Source organism: Cherax quadricarinatus, chromosome 48 (assembly GCF_038502225.1).
Source record: "Cherax quadricarinatus isolate ZL_2023a chromosome 48, ASM3850222v1, whole genome shotgun sequence".
Taxonomy (NCBI): domain Eukaryota; kingdom Metazoa; phylum Arthropoda; class Malacostraca; order Decapoda; family Parastacidae; genus Cherax; species Cherax quadricarinatus.
In genome coordinates, this window is record NC_091339.1 from 8,377,474 (window position 1) to 8,402,858 (window position 25,385).

Here is a 25,385-nt window from a genome sequence, read left to right on the forward strand (position 1 = left end):
CAGGTCTACCAGCCCACTAGATGCAGGTCTACCAGCCCACACCATGCAGGTCTACCAGCCCACTAGATGCAGGTCCACCAGCCCACTAGATGCAGGTCTACCAGCCCACACCATGCAGGTCTACCAGCCCACTAGATGCAGGTCCACCAGCCCACTAGATGCAGGTCTACCAGCCCACTAGATGCAGGTCCACCAGCCCACTAGATGCAGGTCTACCAGCCCACACCATGCAGGTCTACCAGCCCACTAGATGTAGGTCCACCAGCCCACTAGATGCAGGTCTACCAGCCCACACCATGCAGGTCTACCAGCCCACTAGATGTAGGTCCACCAGCCCACTAGATGCAGGTCTACCAGCCCACACCATGCAGGTCTACCAGCCCACTAGATGCAGGTCTACCAGCCCACTAGATGCAGGTCTACCAGCCCACTAGATGCAGGTCTACCAGCCCACTAGATGCAGGTCTACCAGCCCACTAGATGCAGGTCTACCAGCCCACTAGATGCAGGTCTACCAGCCCACACCATGCAGGTCTACCAGCCCACTAGATGCAGGTCCACCAGCCCACTAGATGCAGGTCCACCAGCCCACTAGATGCAGGTCTACCAGCCCACTAGATGCAGGTCTACCAGCCCACTAGATGCAGGTCTACCAGCCCACTAGATGCAGGTCTACCAGCCCACTAGATGCAGGTCTACCAGCCCACTAGATGCAGGTTTACCAGCCCACTAGATGCAGGTCCACCAGCCCACTAGATGCAGGTCCACCAGCCCACTAGATGCAGGTCTACCAGCCCACTAAATGCAGGTCCACCAGCCCACTAGATGCAGGTCTACCAGCCCACTAGATGCAGGTGTACCAGCCCACTAGATGCAGGTGTACCAGCCCACTAGATGCAGGTGTACCAGCCCACTAGATGCAGGTCTACCATCCCACACCATGCAGGTCTACCAGCCAACACCATGCAGGTCTACCAGCCCACTAGATGCAGGTCCACCAGCCCACTAGATGCAGGTCTACCAGCCCACACCATGCAGGTCTACCAGCCCACACCATACAGGTCTACCAGCCCACACCATGCAGGTCTACCAGCCCACACCATGCAGGTCTACCAGCCCACACCATGCAGGTCTACCAGCCCACACCATGCAGGTCTACCAGCCCACACCATGCAGGTCTACCAGTCCACACCATGCAGGTCTACCAGCCCACACCATGTAGGTCTACCAGCCCACACCACGCAGGTCTACCAGCCCACACCATGCAGGTCTACCAGCCCACACCATGCAGGTCTACCAGCCCACACCATGCAGGTCTACCAGCCCACTAGATGCAGGTCCACCAGCCCACACCATGCAGGTCTACCAGCCCACACCATGCAGGTCTACCAGCCCACACCATGCAGGTCTACCTGCCCACACCATGCAGGTCTACCAGCCCACACCATGCAGGTCTACCAGCCCACTAGATGCAGGTCCACCAGCCCACTAGATGCAGGTCTACCAGCCCACTAGATGCAGGTCTACCAGCCCACTAGATGCAGGTCTACCAGCCCACTAGATGCAGGTCTACCAGCCCACACCATGCAGGTCTACCAGCCCACTAGATGCAGGTCTACCAGCCCACTAGATGCAGGTCTACCAGCCCACTAGATGCAGGTCTACCAGCCCATACCATGCAGGTCTACCAGCCCACTAGATGCAGGTCCACCAGCCCAATAGATGCAGGTCTACCAGCCCACACCATGCAGGTCTACCAGCCCACTAGATGCAGGTTCACCAGCCCACTAGATGCAGGTCTACCAGCCCACACCATGCAGGTCTACCAGCCCACTAGATGCAGGTCTACCAGCCCACTAGATGAAGGTCTACCAGCCCACACCATGCAGGTCTACCAGCCCACTAGATGCAGGTCTACCAGCCCACACCATGCAGGTCTACCAGCCCACTAGATGCAGGTCTACCAGCCCACACCATGCAGGTCTACCAGCCACAAGATGCAGGTCTACCAGCCCACTAGATGCAGGTCTACCAGCCCACTAGATGCAGGTCTACCAGCCCACACCATGCAGGTCTACCAGCCCACTAGATGCAGGTCCACCAGCCCACTAGATGCAGGTCTACCAGCCCACACCATGCAGGTCTACCAGCCCACTAGATGCAGGTCTACCAGCCCACTAGATGCAGGTCTACCAGCCCACACCATGCAGGTCTACCAGCCCACTAGATGCAGGTCCACCAGCCCACTAGATGCAGGTCTACCAGCCCACACCATGCAGGTCTACCAGCCCACAAGATGCAGGTCCACCAGCCCACTAGATGCAGGTCTACCAGCCCACTAGATGCAGGTCCACCAGCCCACTAGATGCAGGTCTACCAGCCCACACCATGCAGGTCTACCAGCCCACTAGATGCAGGTCTACCAGCCCACTAGATGCAGGTCTACCAGCCCACTAGATGCAGGTCTACCAGCCCACTAGATGCAGGTCTACCAGCCCACTAGATGCAGGTCTACCAGCCCACTAGATGCAGGTCTACCAGCCCACACCATGCAGGTCTACCAGCCCACTAGATGCAGGTCCACCAGCCCACTAGATGCAGGTCCACCAGCCCACTAGATGCAGGTCTACCAGCCCACTAGATGCAGGTCTACCAGCCCACACCATGCAGGTCTACCAGCCACAAGATGCAGGTCTACCAGCCCACTAGATGCAGGTCTACCAGCCCACTAGATGAAGGTCTACCAGCCCACACCATGCAGGTCTACCAGCCCACTAGATGCAGGTCTACCAGCCCACACCATGCAGGTCTACCAGCCCACTAGATGCAGGTCTACCAGCCCACACCATGCAGGTCTACCAGCCACAAGATGCAGGTCTACCAGCCCACTAGATGCAGGTCTACCAGCCCACTAGATGCAGGTCTACCAGCCCACACCATGCAGGTCTACCAGCCCACTAGATGCAGGTCCACCAGCCCACTAGATGCAGGTCTACCAGCCCACACCATGCAGGTCTACCAGCCCACTAGATGCAGGTCTACCAGCCCACTAGATGCAGGTCTACCAGCCCACACCATGCAGGTCTACCAGCCCACTAGATGCAGGTCCACCAGCCCACTAGATGCAGGTCTACCAGCCCACACCATGCAGGTCTACCAGCCCACAAGATGCAGGTCCACCAGCCCACTAGATGCAGGTCTACCAGCCCACTAGATGCAGGTCCACCAGCCCACTAGATGCAGGTCTACCAGCCCACACCATGCAGGTCTACCAGCCCACTAGATGCAGGTCTACCAGCCCACTAGATGCAGGTCTACCAGCCCACTAGATGCAGGTCTACCAGCCCACTAGATGCAGGTCTACCAGCCCACTAGATGCAGGTCTACCAGCCCACTAGATGCAGGTCTACCAGCCCACACCATGCAGGTCTACCAGCCCACTAGATGCAGGTCCACCAGCCCACTAGATGCAGGTCCACCAGCCCACTAGATGCAGGTCTACCAGCCCACTAGATGCAGGTCTACCAGCCCACTAGATGCAGGTCTACCAGCCCACTAGATGCAGGTCTACCAGCCCACTAGATGCAGGTCTACCAGCCCACTAGATGCAGGTCTACCAGCCCACTAGATGCAGGTCCACCAGCCCACTTGATGCAGGTCCACCAGCCCACTAGATGCAGGTCTACCAGCCCACTAAATGCAGGTCCACCAGCCCACTAGATGCAGGTGTACCAGCCCACTAGATGCAGGTGTACCAGCCCACTAGATGCAGGTCTACCAGCCCACTAGATGCAGGTGTACCAGCCCACTAGATGCAGGTCTACCAGCCCACTAGATGCAGGTCTACCAGCCCATTTGATGCAGGTCTACCAGCCCACTAGATGCAGGTCTACCAGCCCACTAGATGCAGGTCTACCAGCCCACTAGATGCAGGTCTACCAGCCCACTAGATGCAGGTCTACCAGCCCATTAGATGCAGGTCTACCAGCCCACTAGATGCAGGTCTACCAGCCCACTAGATGCAGGTCTACCACCCCATTAGATGCACGTCTACCAGCCCACTAGGTGCAGGTCTACCAGCCCATTAGATGCAGGTCTACCAGCCCACTAGATGCAGGTCTACCAGCCCATTAGATGCAGGTCTACCAGCCCACTAGATGCAGGTCTACCAGCCCACTAGATGCAGGTCTACCAGCCCACTAGATGCAGGTCTACCAGCCCATTAGATGCAGGTCTACCAGCCCACTAGGTGCAGGTCTACCAGCCCATTAGATGCAGGTCTACCAGCCCACTAGGTGCAGGTCTACCAGCCCATTAGATGCAGGTCTACCAGCCCACTAGGTGCAGGTCTACCAGCGCACTAGATGCAGGTCTACCAGCCCACTAGATGCAGGTCTACCAGCCAACTAGATGCAGGTCTACCAGCCCACTAGATGCGGGTCTACCAGCCCACTAGATGCAGGTCTACCAGCCAACTAGATGCAGGTCTACCAGCCCACTAGATGCAGGTCTACCAGCCCACTAGATGCAGGTCTACCAGCCCTCTAGATGCAGGTCTACCAGCCCATTAGATGCAGGTCTACCAGCCAACTAGATGCAGGTCTACCAGCCCACTAGATGCAGGTCTACCAGCCAACTAGATGCAGGTCTACCAGCCTACTAGATGCAGGTCTACCAGCCCACTATATGCAGGTCTACCAGCCCACTAGATGCAGGTCTACCAGCCCACTAGATGCAGGTCTACCAGCCCACTAGATGCAGGTGTACCAGCCCACTAGATGCAGGTCTACCAGCCCACTAGATGCAGGTCTACCAGCCCATTTGATGCAGGTCTACCAGCCCACTAGATGCAGGTCTACCAGCCCACTAGATGCAGGTCTACCAGCCCACTAGATGCAGGTCTACCAGCCCACTAGATGCAGGTCTACCAGCCCATTAGATGCAGGTCTACCAGCCCACTAGATGCAGGTCTACCAGCCCACTAGATGCAGGTCTACCAGCCCATTAGATGCAGGTCTACCAGCCCACTAGGGGCAGGTCTACCAGCCCATTAGATGCAGGTCTACCAGCCCACTAGATGCAGGTCTACCAGCCCACTAGATGCAGGTCTACCAGCCCACTAGATGCAGGTCTACCAGCCCACTAGATGCAGGTCTACCAGCCCACTAGATGCAGGTCTACCAGCCCATTAGATGCAGGTCTACCAGCCCACTAGGTGCAGGTCTACCAGCCCATTAGATGCAGGTCTACCAGCCCACTAGATGCAGGTCTACCAGCCCACTAGATGCAGGTCTACCAGCCCACTAGATGCAGATCTACCAGTCCATTAGATGCAGGTCTACCAGCCCACTAGGTGCAGGTCTACCAGCCCATTAGATGCAGGTCTACCAGCCCACTAGGTGCAGGTCTACCAGCCCATTAGATGCAGGTCTACCAGCCCACTAGGTGCAGGTCTACCAGCCCACTAGATGCAGGTCTACCAGCCCACTAGATGCAGGTCTACCAGCCCACTAGATGCAGGTCTACCAGCCCACTAGATGCAGGTCCACCAGCCCACTAGATGCAGGTCTACCAGCCCACTAGATGCAGGTCTACCAGCCAACTAGATGCAGGTCTACCAGCCAACTAGATGCAGGTCTACCAGCCCACTAGATGCAGGTCTACCAGCCAACTAGATGCAGGTCTACCAGCCCACTAGATGCAGGTCTACCAGCCCACTAGATGCAGGTCTACCAGCCCACTCCATTCAGGTCTACCAGCCCACTAGATGCAGGTCTACCAGCCCACTAGGTGCAGGTCTACCAGCCCATTAGATGCAGGTCTACCAGCCCACTAGGTGCAGGTCTACCAGCCCACTAGATGCAGGTCTACCAGCCCACTAGATGCAGGTCTACCAGCCCACTAGATGCAGGTCCACCAGCCCACTAGATGCAGGTCTACCAGCCCACTAGATGCAGGTCTACCAGCCAACTAGATGCAGGTCTACCAGCCAACTAGATGCAGGTCTACCAGCCCACTAGATGCAGGTCTACCAGCCAACTAGATGCAGGTCTACCAGCCCACTAGATGCAGGTCTACCAGCCCACTAGATGCAGGTCTACCAGCCCACTCCATTCAGGTCTACCAGCCCACTAGATGCAGGTCTACCAGCCCATAACATGCAGGTCTACCAGCCCATACAACGCAGGTCTACCAGCCCACACTATGCAGATCTACCAGCCCACACCATGCAGGTCTACCAGCCCACTCCATGCAGGTCTACCAGCGTACACCATGCAGGTCTACCAGCTTACACCATGCAGGTCTACCAGCCCATACCATGCAGGTCTACCAGCCCATACCATGCAGGTCTACCAGCCCACACCATGCAGGTCTACCAGCCCATACCATGCAGGTCTACCAGCCCACACCATGCAGGTCTACCATCCCATACCATGCAGGTCTACCAGCCCACACCATGCAGGTCTACCAGCCCATACCATGCAGGTCTACCAGCCCACACCATGCAGGTCTACCAGCCCACACCATGTAGGTCTATCAGCCCACACCATGCAGGTCTACCAGCCCACACCATGCAGGTCTATCAGCCCACACCATGCAGGTCTACTAGCCCACACCATGCAGGTCTACCAGCCAATACCATGCAGGTCTACCAGCCCATACCATGCAGGTCTACCAGCCCATACCATGCAGGTCTACCAGCCCATACCATGCAGGTCTACCAGCCCACAGCATGCAGGTCTACCAGCCCACACCATGCAGGTCTATCAGCCCACACCATGCAGGTCTATCAGCCCACACCATGCAGGTCTACTAGCCCACAGCATGCAGGTCTACCAGCCCACACCATGCAGGTCTATCAGCCCACAGCATGCAGGTCTACCAGCCCACACCATGCAGGTCTATCAGCCCACACCATGCAGGTCTACCAGCCCACACCATGCAGGTCTACCAGCCCACACCATGCAGGTCTATCAGCCCACACCATGCAGGTCTACTAGCCCACACCATGCAGGTCTACCAGCCAATACCATGCAGGTCTACCAGCCCATACCATGCAGGTCTACCAGCCCATACCATGCAGGTCTACCAGCCCATACCATGCAGGTCTACCAGCCCATACCATGCAGGTCTACCAGTCCACACCATGCAGGTCTACCAGCCCATACCATGCAGGTCTACCAGTCCACACCATGCAGGTCTACCAGCCCATACCATGCAGGTCTACCAGCCCACAGCATGCAGGTCATTCCAAAATTCAATCTACCACCCAAAGATTTGTCCAACATAATAATAAGTTAAGACTGAATTTATGAAAAGTATTATCAACATTATGAACAATATTTTGAACTATAAAACTGTCAAGGTTATAGATACCAGAACTCAAATTTAAAATTTGTTCTTGATAAGATAAGATTTCGTTCGGATTTTTAACCCCGGAGGGTTAGCCACCCAGGATAACCCAAGAAAGTCAGTGCGTCATCGAGGACTGTCTAACTTATTTCCATTGGGGTCCTTAATCTTGTCCCCCAGGATGCGACCCACACCAGTCGACTAACACCCAGGTACCTATTTACTGCTAGGTGAACAGGACAACAGGTGTAAGGAAACGTGTCGAAATGTTTCCACCCGCCGGGAATCGAACCCGGGCCCTCCGTTTGTGAAGCGGGAGCTTTAGCCACCAGGCCACCGGGCCTGATCTTGTTTAAAATGTAATGATTCCACAATACCTCGGTGATCCATGGAATTACATGGAAGTAATTATTTGGCATTTGTCCCATGTGCACAATAGCCTGTATCCTTCACATGGATGCATAAAGCACCGGATACTTGTCCAGTACCTGTTTCACATTTGTCATTTGACTTTGGTTTCAAGTGGCTTCCCAGTTAATCCAAGATAAAAACTATCACAACCTGAAGTTACTGTGGGAGAATTTTTAATTAATCATTGTTCAATAGACCTCTCTTATATAAAGTCAACGTTTAGAACTTTAGAATGTAGTAGTCAAGAGCTTGTGGTAGTGAGACTCAGGGTTAATCTCTGACTGTACAATGATTTTTAGCTCTATGACCTTTGTTGAAAATGATATAAAATACCGATAAGTTGAAGATTAAGACACATGCGCAGTAGTTGTGAATCTTTATTGATGAACTGTTTCGTTTATACAGTAGGCTTCTTCAGTCAAATGAAAAGAGAGCAGTAGTAATGAAATAAAGATGATGTAATCAGTCCATCAACCTTGGAGACAAAGTGTTCGAGGTGGCCAGTCCCTCAGCCTGGAGAAGAGTTCAGCTCCATGTCTGGAACAATATCGTTGCAAGAAAAAAGAAAAGAGAAAAGATTTCGTTCGGATTTTTAACCCCGGGGGGGTTAGCCACCCAGGATAACCCAAGAAAGTCAGTGCATCATCGAGGACTGTCTAACTTATTTCCATTGGGGTCCTTAATCTTGTCCCCCAGGATGCGACCCACACCAGTCGACTAACACCCAGGTACCTATTTGCTGTTAGGTGAACAGGACAACAGGTGTAAGGAAACGTGTCGAAATGTTTCCACCCGCCGGGAATCGAACCCGGGCCCTCCGTGTGTGAAGCGGGAGCTTTAGCCACCAGGCCACCGGGCCACCTAGAGCTGACCATAAAATCTAAGTAATATATGTCAAGGGCTTTTTAAAACAGAAATAAAAGCACTTAAGTGTATGTAAAGCAACCATTGTGAAAAAAGTGAAATTTCGAGCGATTTCGTGATTTTTCACATTATCAATGTGATAAATCATGAAATCACTTGGAATTTCACTTTTTTTTTTTTTGCGTATTGTGATATCACCTGTTGACTGTGCTTTTATTTCACCTAAGTGTGTGTATGAACATGCATACACAAGTGTTTGCATGAACATGCATACACAAGTGTTTGTATGAACATGCATACACAAGTGTTTCTATGAACATGCATACACAAGTGTTTGTATGAACATGCATACACAAGTGTTTGTATGAACATGCATACACAAGTGTTTGTATGAACATGCATACACAAGTGTTTGTATGAACATGCATACACAAGTGTTTGTATGAACATGCATACACAAGTGTTTGAAGCCGACCAGAAAATGCCGTCTCTAGTTATTATATATAAACCAATTCATTTAATAAAAGTGGCAAGATAAAATTTACGAAGCTCAAAGTGAAAAGTAAACCTTCGGTTGATAATGCCCATCAACACAAAGTTTAAAGCCTATAAGAAAAGCCATTCTCCAGATAGTGGTCTGAATCCAACGATTTCAATGCAGTGTCAAATTTGTACCTACACAGTGTAACACTGGCTTATTTCTGACCTGAAGAGACATTCCCCATTTCACTGAATTCATCAAACTTATCATCTACACAACATAAACCCCAGAAATGTTTCATCAATTTCATTAGATTAATTACATTTTTTTAATAAAGAGAGAATCGTTAAACCAGTTAGATTTTTTTAATAAAGAGAAAATCGTTAAACCTGTAGTGGGTCATATAAGACCTGTGGAATATGAGTCGTTCAAATTTGATCCAAATAACTGGAAGATAATTCTAGTTCCTTGGAATAAGAGCCAGTCACCAGCATTAACGTAAAACAATGCAATGATGTAAAATACTACTACACCACTTGGAAATTATCAAGAAATTATGAAGTAGCAGAGCGGCAGCCACACTCCAGGAATAATGTCAATCATCTTCTAAGGCACATCAGTGGAGATAAATGGTATGAAATACCGATACGATGGAAAAATAAACAAATACAGTACAATACGATCAATAACAACACGTTTCGCTCACACAGTGAACTTAATCAAGTCACAATGTTGAAATTTTGAACCTGTGAATTGTTCCACTGACCAGCAGTATTTAATAACACTTGACCATGCTTGAAAATTTGAAGAAAATAAGATAAAGCATTCTGAAATTATTGAGAGAAATCTTGGAAGAAATTAATGTAGAACACTAGGTCTAAAAATGTCCTTAATAGGGCATTAAGTCGGACAATATTCATAGGTTCACTGAACTCGAAAAAGTTTATATATATATAATATATATATATATATATATATATATATATATATATATATATATATATATATATATATATATATATATATATATATATATATATATGTATACACGATGTATTTTAATTCTCACGGTAATGTTTCGGGAAGTTATTGAATATTAAATTTATATTCTAAAATTCTACACAATTCGATAAGGAAAAAATATTTGATTTTGCGCTTTTTAAGAATGTTCCATTTACAAAAAAGACATTGTAAAAATCAGCATCTACACAGCTCAAATTCAGTACAAAGATTCCTCCATTTACGATATTCCAGTAATTCAGGGGTTGAAGCCGATCAGAAGAGGCATTCTCGAGTTATTACATGAAACAAATTTACTTAATAAAATTGGCAATTTAAAATATCCACAACTCAAAGAGAAAGCCAAGCTTTCTTTCAACAAATCCCATCAACACAAGTATGAAGCCTATCAGAGTAGACTTTCTCCTGTACGTCCTCTGTATCCAAAGGTTCAAAGTTTTCAACAATTTCATTAACATCTGACATTTGCACCTAGGCAATATAAACTTATAGGTTGTCATCCTTCTGAAGGAATGTATGAGCATTACTGTTTTGAAGTTAAAACGAACAGGCAGGCTTTAGTTATGAAATGAAAATTGCAATCACTAGGGCTGAAAATTTAAAGCCGACCAGAAGAGGCATTCTACCGTTAACGCGTGGATTCCAACGATTTTAAGTTATATATAAAAAATAGTGCATTAAGGCGTTTGCCTGCAAACAAACTAAACTTTATGGGCATTATCTTGTCCATAGGAGACTTCAACCATTAAATACTAATGCTATTCAAAAGAGGAATTCTCAAATACATTTAACGTGGTTAAACGATAATCAGAATCTGAAACTATATTACACATAAAAGTGGCAAAAATCAGTCTACACACTCTCCGCCGTCGTCGAAATAAGTCACCTTTTCTGAACTTCTCGGAGCCGTCCGAGGATGCTGAGAATGAGTTTATTATATGCCAATTATTTCTAGAATCTTGCCACCGTAGCTACCAGAAACAAACATTGAAAATCTGAAGAAAATCGGATGAGAACTTTTCGTGTTGTGAGCGAAATAAAAATTGAAAATTTACGGGAAATTTTGAAAAAAATATTCTGGCAATCACTTAAGGTCCCTTGAAGGATACCTAATAAAATATAATTTAAACCCAGGACTGTCAGAGATATGACTTCTAGTCATGTCTCTGATACTTACAGTATCCACTCAATTTACTGTTCTCCCTGCTCTAGCCAGCATTATCCTGACACTGGCAATTTTTTTTTTCCTAACAGACAAAGAACACAGAAGAAGTGGTATCCTCAGGAAATACCACAGACTGAAAATCGACCAAAACGACGATCAATGGTAGCTAGCTAGCTAGAAAATTAGTGTTATTCAGGATTACCTACAGCAAACACTCACAGGCGCTCTAGCTGGAAAAATAATCTTCACAACAACACGAGAGAAGACACAGTAGTCTTGCCCAGAGGGTCGAAATGACCTTCTTGGTTGCGTGAAGTAAGAGTTACAAGTTATTGCATATAACTCCTACCTGTTTATTTTAATTACATAATAATAGTAATATCATGCTAAGGAACACCCAACAGTTAAGAGAATTATAATCACTGGTCAAAGATATCAATACAGTATTTTGGAATCCTGGGTACATGTTGCCATATCAGTAACTTTGTCGTTCACGAGCACAGAGACGACCCCGGGGCGTCAGTAGGCGATAGGTACTCGCACGGAGTGCCTACACACAGTGGGATTTGCCTATTCCACAGTGAATTCGTCTCTTAATTGTAGAACATTGTGGTAAATAGCTTCCAATAAGACTATGAAACAATATAAATATCCTGAAATTAAACCAATAAACTAACGAGTAACGACGTCGGCAGCACTATGAAAATGAACTGTTAGTGTACACAACCCATTAAAGAGAGTCTATTGAAATGAAATGTAGTTACCTGACAAACAATGACCTCATCGTTCGAGCGAAACAACTTCATGGATTATAAACATCATGTTCAAAGAGAAAATATATGGATTTCCATACGCACATTACGGTAGCATTAACAACTCCATTCATCACAACTCCAACGATACAAACTGAGTTACAGGTAAACCTCATCACCAACAACTCTCCGTTCACGAAGCTACAGCATTCTCTATTAGGGTGAGTTATAGGTAAACAGTTTAAAACATAATGGGAGTCGTGATACGCAACCTGAGAGTCCCTTCCCACTCCCCCACACAAGAAAAAAGGAAGCGCATGTTTAATTAATGAAAGTAGTATAACCAAATTATTATAATCTAAGAGAAGCACTAAAACTATTAGGGTTATTCAGCACAGAGGGGCAGAGCATAGAGCAGTAGCAAAGGTGGAGTGAAAAACAGAGGGAGTGAGAAAGGGCTGGGAGGAGTGCTAGAGGAATTATCATCAAAGTTTGTGTAGTAAATCAGTTGCTGTCAAAAAGTCTGAGTCAAAGGTGTGTCCGTCAGCAAGGAAGGAAGATAAAATAAGGGCGTTCTAGCAGTGACGACGTATTGTGCCAAAACAAAAGCATTCACATTGCTAAACTCACAAATTATGATGTAGTCACTTAGCCTTAATACTGTAAGGATTTAATGTTAAGAATTAATCTAAGTCTGCTCGAAATGCCTAGCCATGCTAGGCGTCCTAGTGGCCCCCTCTGTAATTAGTATTTTATAACATGTAAACCACACAATACCCAAAACCTGTAAACCCCACATTGTAACCCTTATAGAGAATAAACTTGAATTGAATTGAATATGGCTAACCAAAACTGGAACCTGACAATTCTCACAGAGTGGAATAGGGTGCCTCTCCATGAGATACCCATGATGGTAGGTATTGTATACCATTTTGATGTTCAGATACCCATGAGTAAGACGAGTGTACCCGATGCGAAGACAGGAGAGTGCAGTCTCCTAACCTAGGCATCGATGACAAGATGGCCAGAAATCTTAACTTGATTTGATAGAATGTAATTTCTTATGTATCATGTCAGACCAATGGTGTTGCCAACGGTTATGAAGGTGGTGAGAAATTACAGCAAAATAGTCTGTAAATGGAACACCTCTATATGAAACTGGGAGGTCATGTACTGCTGACCATGCAGCAGTGTCTGCCTGTTCGATGCCCTGTACAACAACATGACCGGGAACCGAACAGATAACAATATCTTTGTTTTTGCTAGAGATGCGGCGTAAACAATGTTGTATATGAAGAACCAGACGATGAAGCGAATCATTTTTTTTATAATGTGAAAAGCACTAAGGGAGTCTGAGACTACCACAAATGGCGACACAGACATAGATGCAATACGGATAAATGCTAGAAGAATTGCATACAATTCAACTGTAAAAATACAAGCCGAGTCTAATAAATGCCCTCGTAATACGCCGTCAAGAAACATTGCTGCAAACCCAACACCATCAGAGGATTTAGAACCATCAGTGTACACTGCGACAGCATGAGACCAGAAGTAATTAAGAAAAAGAGAGCGAGAAACAACTGTAGGTATTTGGGCTTTCATGCGTGGCAGTGGGGAAGAACAGATATGAACTGTCGGAACCTCCCAAGGGGAAAGGGAAAAGTTAGATGCTACATGAACATAATAGGGGCAACTGAAGAGAAGAGCGAATGCAGACGAAGAGGGACTACTACTTTACTACACTGACAAATTTTCCACAACCGAGCAAAACAAAATAAGTACTATCCTGAACCTAAGATGCAACAGCCATTACTAACTATTGAAGCTGTTTTGATGAGGTAAACCGAAATTTATTTAACATGATTTAACACGAATAAAATCCACATTATTTTATACGTAAAATGGTCATGTTTCCAACTAGACACTTGAATTTCACTCTTCGCCATAATCGAATCAGGAGGCATATATTTTCCTTATGCTAGAAGCTACGCCACTGAGGGTTTTAGAAGTTACTGGAGTCGTTCCAGGATGCTGGGAATGGGTTCAACAACTTCGGTTACAGGGCACCTGCACACGCCAACTATTCCAAGAATCTGGTCCTCATCCGATCGGATGAGGCGTTCTCCAGTTATAAGCAAACAAAGTAACAAGAGTTGGAGGAAAGACTATAAAAATAAGGAAAAGAAATTCCGACAACCACTTGAAGGTTTACCTTCGAGACCACAACGAAATAATAATAATAATAATAATAATAATAATAATAATAATAATAATAGCACAAGAAACGGAAAAAGAACAAATAAGTAAAGCTCTACAGCATATTTTCGTTCATTATCTGATTTTTTCAATACTGAATTATACAATAAATTCATGAAAAGCTCTAAACTCATAGGAGTCATACAGCGACTTCTGAATAAAAGCTACTCAGGTGTGATCAAATAAAATGGAATGCAGCTCCTATTCCACGCACCAAAAAGGCATTTATCTGCGTCATGGCACCTCTTCACCAAATTCCACCGAGGAAGAGAACTGAAGATTAAAATCCAGTAGTATTAATGCCAACACATGGAGTATAAACATGACGATAAACACCTTACATTAGTGCGCAGAAGACTGTAGGAGGTTGTGAAGCTCAGTGGCACCAAGACCAGTGTACCACCAGCACTACAGACTTGTGGCACCAAGACCAGTGTACCATCAGCACTACAGACTTGTGGCACCAAGACCAGTGTACCATCAGCACTACAGACTTGTGGCACCAAGACCAGTGTACCATCAGCACTACAGACTTGTGGCACCAAGACCAGTGTACCACCAGCACTACAGACTTGTGGCACCAAGACCAGTGTACCATCAACACCACAGACTAACATGTAGGTCACTACAGCAGTCTGCCATTCACAAAAAAAAAAAAATAACCAGGTTCAATCTAAAATACTCACTCTGTTCTTACTTCTTCTGTTCACCTGGCAGTCATTGCCTGAGTGTTAGTTGAATGTTGTGGGTAGCATACGGAGCAGGAGAAAACGTGGAACTCTTGCATTAAACTAGCTGTTCCTGTTCACTTAGCAGTGAACAGGTAGCACTGTGTCAGTCGATTGTTATGGGTCGCATCCTGGAGCAGGAGCGAAGGACCACAACAAATGTCTCAATGCCTGGCTTTCTCGAGTTATCCCAGGTTATTAATAGAAGTGTCCTATTTATCACTGCCCACGACAGATCAAGCTCCACTATCTTCCTCACTGACGACTCGCAAGTGTGTGCTTCACTATCTTCCTCACTGACATTCGCAAGTGTATGCTTCACTATCTTCCTCACTGACCACTCGCAAGTGTGTGCTTCACTATCTTCCTCACTGAACACTCGCAAGTGTGTGCTTCACTATCTTCCTCACTGACCACTCGCAAGTGTATGCTTCACTATCTTCCTCACTGACATTCGCAAGTGTATGCTTCACTATCTTCCTCACTGACCACTCGCAAGTGTGTGCTTCACTATCTTCCTCACTGAACACTCGCAAGTGTGTGCTTCATTCTCTTCCTCACTGAACACTCGCAAGTGTGTGCTTGTTACGTAGAAATGTGGGATAGCTGGGGGCTAGAGCCTTGTCTAAGGGCAAAGGTAAAAGTTACACACATCTCAGGCATAAACAGGCCCCCAGGGCTATCACAGTCAAAACAGAAAGCGCTAAACCAGTATTTGTTACTGCAATGGGCTGGTTAACAGAGGGTTTCGCAAAAAAATCCTAGTTACGAAAATATATCTATTTATTCCTCATAACACTATATACACACTCTACAAAACATCTTCATGTATCTCGTATGCTAAACGCCCAAATAGCAGGCACAACAAGCAGGTGGCTGGCGGTCCAGCAACCATAAAACACACAGCCTAGTCAGCGCCAGGCCTTCACTACTCCAATACCAACCCCATTTCTTATTTCCTCACTCACCCCACAGCACCCTGACCATGTCAGTGCTTAGGTGTGCATACAGGTAAACCATAGAAGAGCCTATGGCTTGAGTTAGCTAAACAAAAGGAGTACACAACTACAAAACTTAGCTTAAATACAAGGCGTCTCCGACGCCAGCCTCCATGCCATGCGGACCACGCGTGTCTCCCAAGCCACGCTTATCCGCGTACCAAAACAGTTGGAAAATAAATCCCTGGCAGGATTTCCTTATAATTACCATTAAAGTACTTTACAGTACCCCTAAATGCACATTATGAATTATAAAATTATGCTGTACAATTATAACATTCATGCTATTATGGTACCCTTCTCTACTGTATATACATTACAATGTCATGCCGAACCTTGCATAACAGTGCTTCACTATCTTCCTCATTCACCACTCACAGGTGTGTGTGCTCCACTATCTTCCTCATTCACCACTCACAGGTGTGTGTGCTCCACTATCTTCCTCATTCACCACTCACAGGTGTGCGTTCCACTATCTTCCTCATTCACCACTCACAGGTGTGCGTTCCACCATCTTCCTCATTCACCACTCACAGGTGTGTGTGCTCCACTATCTTCCTCATTCACCGCTCACAGGTGTGCGTTCCACCATCTTCCTCATTCACCACTCACAGGTGTGTGTGCTCCACTATCTTCTTCATTCACCACTCACTGGTGTGTGTGCTCCACTATCTTCTTCATTCACCACTCACTGGTGTGTGCTCCACTATCTTCCTCATTCACCACTCACAAGTGTGCTTCACTATCTTCCTCATTCACCACTCACAGGTGTGCGTTCCACTATCTTCCTCATTCACCACTCACAGGTGTGTGTGCTCCACTATCTTCTTCATTCACCACTCACTGGTGTGTGTGCTCCACTATCTTCTTCATTCACCACTCACTGGTGTGTGTGCTCCACTATCTTCTTCATTCACCACTCACTGGTGTGTGCTCCACTATCTTCCTCATTCACCACTCACAAGTGTGCTTCACTATCTTCCTCATTCACCACTCACAGGTGTGCGTTCCACTATCTTCCTCATTCACCACTCACTGGTGTGTGTGCTCCACTATCTTCCTCATTCACCACTCACAAGTGTGCTTCACTATCTTCCTCATTCACCACTCACAGGTGTGCTCCACTATCTTCCTCATTCACCACTCACAGGTGTGCTCCACTATCTTCCTCATTCACCACTCACAGGTGTGTGCTCCACCATCTTCCTCATTCATCACTCACAGGTGTACACTCCACTATCTTCCTCATTCACCACTCACAGGTGTGTGTGCTCCACTATCTTCCTCATTCACCACTCACAGGTGTGTGCTCCACCATCTTCCTCATTCATCACTCACAGGTGTACACTCCACTATCTTCCTCATTCACCACTCACAGGTGTGTGTGCTCCACTATCTTCCTCATTCACCACTCAGGTGTGAAATTGATTTTCTAATCAATTTACTGTAATTTAATATTCACAAGGAATCATTATTAATTAAAGTCATAGGACCTCAGAAGCTGAAGTTGTGAGGAGTTGGTCGTGCGAAGACGTGCCTACTGTGGCCTCCGTTCTTAGCGGAGTGTGTGATGGCGGCTTCCCTCGACTACGAGTAACTATCTTCAGCTTAAGGCAGAGTAAATTTAAGCTAGGAGAGATTCACCGACTGAAAGGTATGTGCAAGGATTATCCCCGGAATGACGTCGACGAGAATAGCCCGTCAGTGATCGAACCAACGATTGGATGCTGGTTGGAACGAAGCTAAGTCTAAGGTAGGTCCAGGATACTTCTGTGGAGATCAGCAATTCATTCTCAGTGTTGACAGAAGTGTGTGATTTGACGACCCTAGACATCCCAGCGAAGACCATCCCAGCGAAGACCATCCCAGTGAAGACCATCCCAGCAAAGACCATCCCAGTGAAGACCATCCCAGTGAAGACCATCCCAACGAAGACCAGACCATCGAGAACTTCACAACGAATACTGACAGTGAAGGTAAGAACATTTATTTTAGTTGGGGACAGTCAGGTTAAGTTTATGAAGAGGGTTTTTTGTTTTAGAGATAGGAAGAGGAGGCAGAGGGTATGCTTTCCTAGGGCTGGGATGGATATTATTAGCTGTCTGGACATCATGGAAGGCAATGGAAGCAGACCTATTATCTGTTTCAGTGCTGCAGGCAAAGATGTTGGCAGATGTAGGGGGTGAGGACCTGATTAGGATGCATAGGTTAGCAATAGAAATAATTAGGAATAAGGGAGGGTGCCCTGTAATATCTTGCATTTTGCCAAGGAGAGAGGTTGGAAATGAATGGTTGTTCAGGGCAACTGGTGTTAACTGCTGGCTGAACACACTAAAGAACATTTCAGTACCATTTATAGACAACTGAGACCTCTTCTATGGCAAAAATGACATGTATACTAGTTCACTATCTAGAGCTGGTGTGGGGGCACTGGCCAATGCAGTGGAGGGAGTTGTAAGGACTTTAAACTAGAAAACGTTAGTGGAATGGGTTTTGTGGGAAAGCAATGAAATGTGATACAATAGAATTAGGCAGGATGAATTCTCAGGGTAGCGATATTGCGAGTTTTAGGGAAACCAGTTACAGGCAGAATGAGGTGGAGTTATTGGTGAATACTGGAAAGCCAGAGGCACTAGGTAGTAAGCTTGGACAGTAATAGAGATAGTGGAGGAGCAGGAATGAGCAAGGAGGGAGAAGAGAGGGTTTCTGAATACATATACAGACATTGCGCCTTAACTGAGATGTGGTTTAATATGAAGAATTGGGACATTCATACTGAATGCCACATTCAAGGGTTTAAGTTGTTCCACATTGATAGAAGTAATGGGAACGAAGGTAGGGGTGACACTATATGTCAGAGAACATTTAAATTGCTGCATCAGAGTATAAAGACTGAAAGAACACACAAGAGTCTGAGTGGAGTTTTTGGAAGAGCCTGAAAATTAATTTTAGTCGGGATTTACTGCCCACAAACTTGAATAGGGACCAAGGTAGACTTCTTTGGGAAGATATTGTTAAAGACACAAGGCACAATCACGTAATAATTCTAGGTTTTAACCTTAGTCAAACTGATTGTAAATCCTTGACTGGGAATCTAACGACTTCCTGAAGGTACTTCAAGATTGTTTTTAGGAGCAGTTTGTGACAACCAACGAGGGGAAATAACTTGCCTGATTTGATTCTGGCTAACAAGGATACCTTTATTAATTATCTAGAGATTATAGAGGAATTTGGTACGAGCGACCACAAATCTATTACCTTTATTATTGAATGGAAGTATGATAGTAGGCATAATTCAATAACAGTTCCAGATTTTTGCATAGCAGATTACAATGGGCTTAGAGAACACTTGTCATCTGTGGACTGGGGTAACAAAGAAAATGATCACTATGACTGTTCAAGCTGCCCAACGAACATTTATTCCGTATAAAGAAATAAGATATTAATATCTTAATTTACTACGTGTATAAGGTATACAGGCCTAGCTGACATCCATGACGTACTACTATATAGAAAGCCCCTTGTTTTGCAGAGTATTTCGGGCAAATAAGATCAGTTTTTGTCCCAGGATGCGATCCACACCAGTGGACTAACGCCCAGGTACCCATTTTAATTGATCGGTGAGCATGGACAACAGTTTTAAGGAAACATGCCCAATATTTCCACCCTTGCCGGGAATCGAACCCAGACACCTCAGCGAGAAGCTTTGCCTACCAGGCCACTGGCCACTTCCGAAATGGATGAACAATAAGTTTAAATATATTTTAGGGCTAAAGAAAGGAATTTTAGGGGTATCAAAAGAGGTGAGGGCCATCTCAAGGTTCAATATGCTCACTTTAAGAGGGAAGTTAAAAAAGGGATAAGAAAAGGTAAACGGGAGTATGAAATTAAAGTGGCAAATGATTCGAAAACAAACCCGAAAGGCCTTTTCCAGGTATACAGAACAAAGGTTAAAATAAAGTTAGCTCCTCTTAAAACTCTGGACAGCTTACTGACAAGGAGAATGAGATGTGCTCGATTTTTAATAATTATTTCCTCCAGGTTTTCACACAAGAAGACACTAACAATATCCCAGTAATTCATTTTTATAGTGGGCCTGAAGAAAATAAATTATGTAATATCACAGCCACCAGGGATGTGGTAATCAAACAAGTAAACCGACTGAAGCAAAATAAATCCCTGGGTTCTGATGATTTTTCAAAGGCTTTTAAGGAGTGCAAAATGGAACTTTATGAGCCATTAACTAACCTTTTTAATACATCTCTTCAAATAGGTGTTGTGTATGAGATGTAAAAGACAGCTAATGTAATTGCTATTTTTAAAGCAGTGAAAAATCACTACCGTCAAATTACTGCTCAACAAGCCTGACCTTTATTGTAGGCAATTATAGCTGATATTATAGGAAACCATCTTGATAAGAATAATTTGATCTATGATAGCATGGATTCACGAGGGGCCGTTCCTGCTTGACTGATTTACTGACTCTCTTCAGTAAAACTTTTGAAGTTGTTTATCATGATGAAGAATACGATAATATTTATCTTGATTTTAATAAAGCTTTTGATAGAGTACCACACAAAATACTTTTAAAGAAAGTATCAACTCATGGTATTGAGAAATAAGTCCTGTCATGGATCGAGTCGTGGTTCACCAACAGGAAACAAAGAGTGCATCAATGGGGTGAAATCTGAGTGGGGATAAGTCACAAGTAGCGTTCCACAAGCATCAGTTTTAGGCCCACTGTTGTTCATAATATACATTATAAGGGAGGGATGGGGCACGGAAGGAAAGGGGCAGAGAAGGGAGGAGTGGTAATTAAGGTAGGTCGGAGGTAGACCGACAGGTTTAATTTCTGACCAAAAGCCTCTTCACCACATCAGGGAGTCTCTCTTAAAGAGGTACGAGCAAGTAGTGCGCTTGCTCACGTGTTTCTTTATAGTTATCCATCAGATCAAGTTACAAAATTCACCTCATGGTAATCTTTGTACATGTACTTCATTCCATCTGGCCTAAGGAACAGAAAATATGGAAAAGCCCACGAGCTATTAGAACTTGAGAATGGAGGAACACTGCGGCACAGGCTTACTGGTCCTTACAACGGAGGTATTTCTTCAAACCAAGAAATCTGTTAGTCTTATTGCGCACACTTTCGGTTTACCATGACTGCCAAGTATTTTTCACATTCTGTACGAACAACCTCAACATCACTTAGTTTAATAACTATGAAGGACTAACACTTTACACTTGTCAACATTGAACTGCATCTGCCACTTTTCAGACAATGATATTAATTTATCCAAATCCTCTTGAAATTTATTGGTGTCTTCCTCAGAATCTATTATTCGGTCTACTTTTGTGTCATCAGCGAATTTACTCATGTCACTCGTTATTCCTTCATCAATGTCATTAACGCAAATCACAAGCATCGTTGGGCCCAAAACTGATCTTTGTGGAATGCCTCAAGAAATCGTAATGACACGATTGCAAACAAACCATACCCCCGGCCGGGGGTATGGTTTGTGGAATGCCACTAGTGACTCGTCCCCATTCAGACTTGACTTGTTGACAGCAAAATAAACATCATATTCTTTACCGTTGTCCACTGCCTGAAATACTATTAAAAAATCTCAGGCAGGAACGACTCCTTGTGAATCCATGCTGAGACTCGTTAATCAGATTATGCTCATTAAGGTGACTTTTAATAACATCGGCTATGACTGATTCTAATATAATTTCTCTACTATTGACGTCGCGCTTATTAAACGGTAATTTCATGGAATTGGCTTCCGGATCAGCCGGGCTGTGGCTCGTACGTTGGTTTGCGTGCAGCCAGCAGCAACAGTCTGGTTGATCAGGCTCTGATCCACCAGGAGGCCTGGTCACAGACCGGGCCGCGGGGGCGTTGACCCCCGGAACTCTCTCCAGGTAAACTCTCCAGGTATCACCTGATTTCAATACAGGAATTGTATTGGCCATCTTCCACATCTCCAGCACAACACCAATTTGAATAAATGCATTAAACAGGTTCTTTAGCGGCTAAGTTCCCGTTTACACTCTAAGTACCCCTAAAAACAGATCGTCAGGGCCCGGGGACTTATTTGCTTTAGTTTATCTACTTGTTTGATAACGATGTTCCTCGTGACAGTAATATTACTTAATTTTTCTTCAGGACTTGAATAGATATTAATTACTGGTATATCACTTATATCCTTCTTGTGTAAAGATTGGCAAGAAATAATCATTAAAAAGAGAACACATTTCTGGTTACTTTAATTTCGTAGTCGCATTTAGCCTTGCTAATCCCCTTTTTTTACTTTTCTTTTAATATGGACATATTGGTCAATAAGGTTATCCTCTCGTCTTCTGGTGAGCATATAAATTCGTCTTTTCTCTCCTAATACAGGTTTTTGTCTCCTATTCATCCATTTGGGACCATTATTTGACATGATTTCTCTCTGGGTAGTAGGCTGATAGACAGCAACCACCAAGCGAGGTACTACTGTCTTGTTAAGTGAGTGTTAAAAGGAAACCTGCAATTGCTTTACATGATGGTAGAAGTGCTGGTGTCCTTCTCCTGTCTCATAAACACGCAGGATCACAGGTATATCTTCCTACTTCTATATATATATATATATATATATATATATATATATATATATATATATATATATATATTTACATATATATATGCTATAAGATCACAGTAAACAGGTGATTTCAAAATATGCAAAACAACCACTCTGAAAGAATAGAGAAATTCCAAGCGCTTTCGTGACTACTCACATTATCAAGGAACTATGAAAGTGAAGCATCCAAGGAAGCTATATAAGGGGTCGGCCAGCACCTCACTATCAGATCCCACAACGGTTAAACACGTGACGCGCGGCGAGCCAACTTGGACAGGTCCTTTGCAAAACTCACCCCCAAGCTATTTATTTGTCCAGTGTATTATTAAATTCTACCCAAATTCTATTAATTATAAATGGATCTAATTTATATAAACCAAAGGAAATATTCATATTATTGTCAAAACTGCTTTTTATGAAACAAGATTCAATTATATTCCTGTCGACCATGGACTTGCTTGATACTACTTTCTCAACTTTTTGAAAATCAATTGGATGGTTAAAATCTCTTACATGAATAAATAGAGCATTGGAATCTTGTCCAGTTCTAATGCTATATTTATGTTGTTTTAATCTTAGTTCGAGATTTTTACCAGTTTGACCGTAATAAACTTTATCGCAAATTTTACAAGGAATCTTATAGACACATCCATCAGCATTTTGGGGGGAATTCTTAATCAAAAGTTTTTTTACTGTATCAAGATTTTTGAATACAACTTTAATATTAAAAGTCTTAAGAAGAGAAGGCATATCAACCAAGTTTTCATGGTAAGGGAGAACCAACATATTTTTAGTTGAATAAGGCTGGTTGCCCTTTTTTGGATTATAAAAAGTGTTCCTAGCAACTTTAAAAGATTTATCAATTACATTTCTTGGGTATTTTAAATCATTACCTATTTCATAAATTTTGGATATTTCCTCATCTATGAACTCAGGACTACAAATTCGTAAAGCTCTCAAAAACATTGATGAGAAAACAGACAGTTTGACTCTATCTTGATGCGAGGAATAATAGTGGACATAGGAACAGTTATTTGTAGGTTTTCTGTAAATTTTAAATTTGAATTCATTATTACCCTTAATAATTAAAACATCTAGAAAAGGCAATGAGTTATTTTCTTCAAACTCAACAGTAAAGTTTATAGAATGGGCTAAGCTATTTAATTTTCCAAGAAAATGGTGTATATCTACATTTTTGGGCATAAGACACAAAATATCATCAACATATCTGAACCATTTAGCTCTATTAGGGAGGATTGTGTTAAGCAACCTTGTTTCAAAAAATTCCATGTATAGGTTACTAAGAACAGGTGAAAGAGGATTTCCCATTGCCATACCAAACTTCTGAGTGTAAAACTTATCATTAAATACAAATTTTGCATCAACAATGCAAAGTTTAATAAGTTTAATGATAGTAGGAACTGGCAATGGTAAATCATAGTTAACGAGTTCTTCAGATAAGAAACTTAATAAATCATCAACAGGAACTTTCGTAAACAAGGAAGTAACATCAAAACTAACCATGTTAAAATCATTTAAGTCAGTCAAGGAGTTTAATTTATCAACCAAGTCTATGTTGTTTTTAACATTAAAGTTAGAAATTTTGCCAACAATAGGGCTCAAAATATCGACAAGCCATTTGGATAATTTATATGAAACTGACCCTATGGAGCTAATAATTGGTCTGACTGGATTCCCTGGTTTGTGTGTTTTTATTAGTCCATACATGTAAGGTAAAGATGGATTAGTGGAAGTAAATTGTTTGACTAATTCATCTTTGCCTTTCAGTAGAAGTTTTATTGTTTTATTGAAATTGCTGTTAACGGTTTCTAGGGGATTTTTCCTAAGTTTAGAATAGGTTTCAGTATCATCTAAGAGATTATTCATTTTTTCTTGGTAATCATTTTCTTTCATAATTACTATTGCATTTATTTTGTCTGCTTTAGTAAGGCGCAAATTTTTATTGTTATTAAGTGTATCATAAGACTTAAAGAATCTTTGAGGGCAATTGGGAATGTTTGGTTTTAACATAGAGCTGTATACCATTCCTTTACTAATATTAATTTCATCAGAGGATAAATCAGAAAATGGATGCTTCACTTTCATAGTTCCTTGATAATGTGAGTAGTCACGAAAGCGCTTGGAATTTCTCTATTCTTTCAGAGTGGTTGTTTTGCATATTTTGAAATCACCTGTTTACTGTGATCTTATTGCATTAATGGATACCACACGACTCTTCAGAATGTTCTCGATAAGCTTTCCTAATCATATATCTTTTGTTTCACAGTTTTCTTCTGCACTGATCAAGTCCCACAAGTTAAAAATTCGACTTAATTTTTTAAAAAATTGTTTAAATGAACAAGTTCTGCCCAAGTCTCTTTTACCCAATAGACTCCTTGACATGAGAGATCGTCCTTTTGATGATTTTATGAGAATTATTCTTCAGAAACATATTGAAATAACTAAAATACAGGAGAAGGAAGCATTCAAAATATTGAGAAACAAAAAATACTCTTTTAATCAGGCCATTCCATCAGAATGGAAACACAGTATGTTGGATCATTGCTATAATAAACTCAGAAGAATTTGTAATGAACTCAAGAGCAAACTACAAAGAAAATTAGACATTTTAATTGAAAATAGTGATTGGACAAAGCATGCTAATAACAATTTTGTAATTAACTTATCAGATGAAATTTTAGACAAACATACAACTGCTGCTCTAGGT

General features: G+C 44.0%; 1 protein-coding gene and 1 long non-coding RNA gene across 5 annotated transcripts in view; one reads left to right on the plus strand and one right to left on the minus strand.

Annotated features, from left to right (window-relative positions):
• The window catches only part of LOC138854067 (uncharacterized), a 343,922-nt gene that overhangs the window by 224,088 nt on the left and 94,449 nt on the right, over positions 1-25,385 (minus strand). The window lies entirely within an intron of this gene.
• Positions 14,630-25,385, plus strand: part of LOC128687643 (UDP-glycosyltransferase UGT5) — a 108,632-nt gene continuing 97,876 nt past the window's right edge. The window contains exons 1-2 of one of the 4 annotated variants that reach the window (XM_070094848.1): positions 14,630-14,922; positions 17,829-18,007. Coding sequence is in view for 1 of the 4 variants with exons in the window: in XM_070094845.1 (XP_069950946.1) it covers positions 14,921-14,922 (2 nt within the window). In the remaining 3 variants the exon portion in view is untranslated. The remainder of the gene's footprint in view (positions 14,923-17,828; positions 18,008-25,385) is intronic. The other 3 variants (XM_070094846.1, XM_070094849.1, XM_070094845.1) reach the window with 3 other exon arrangements.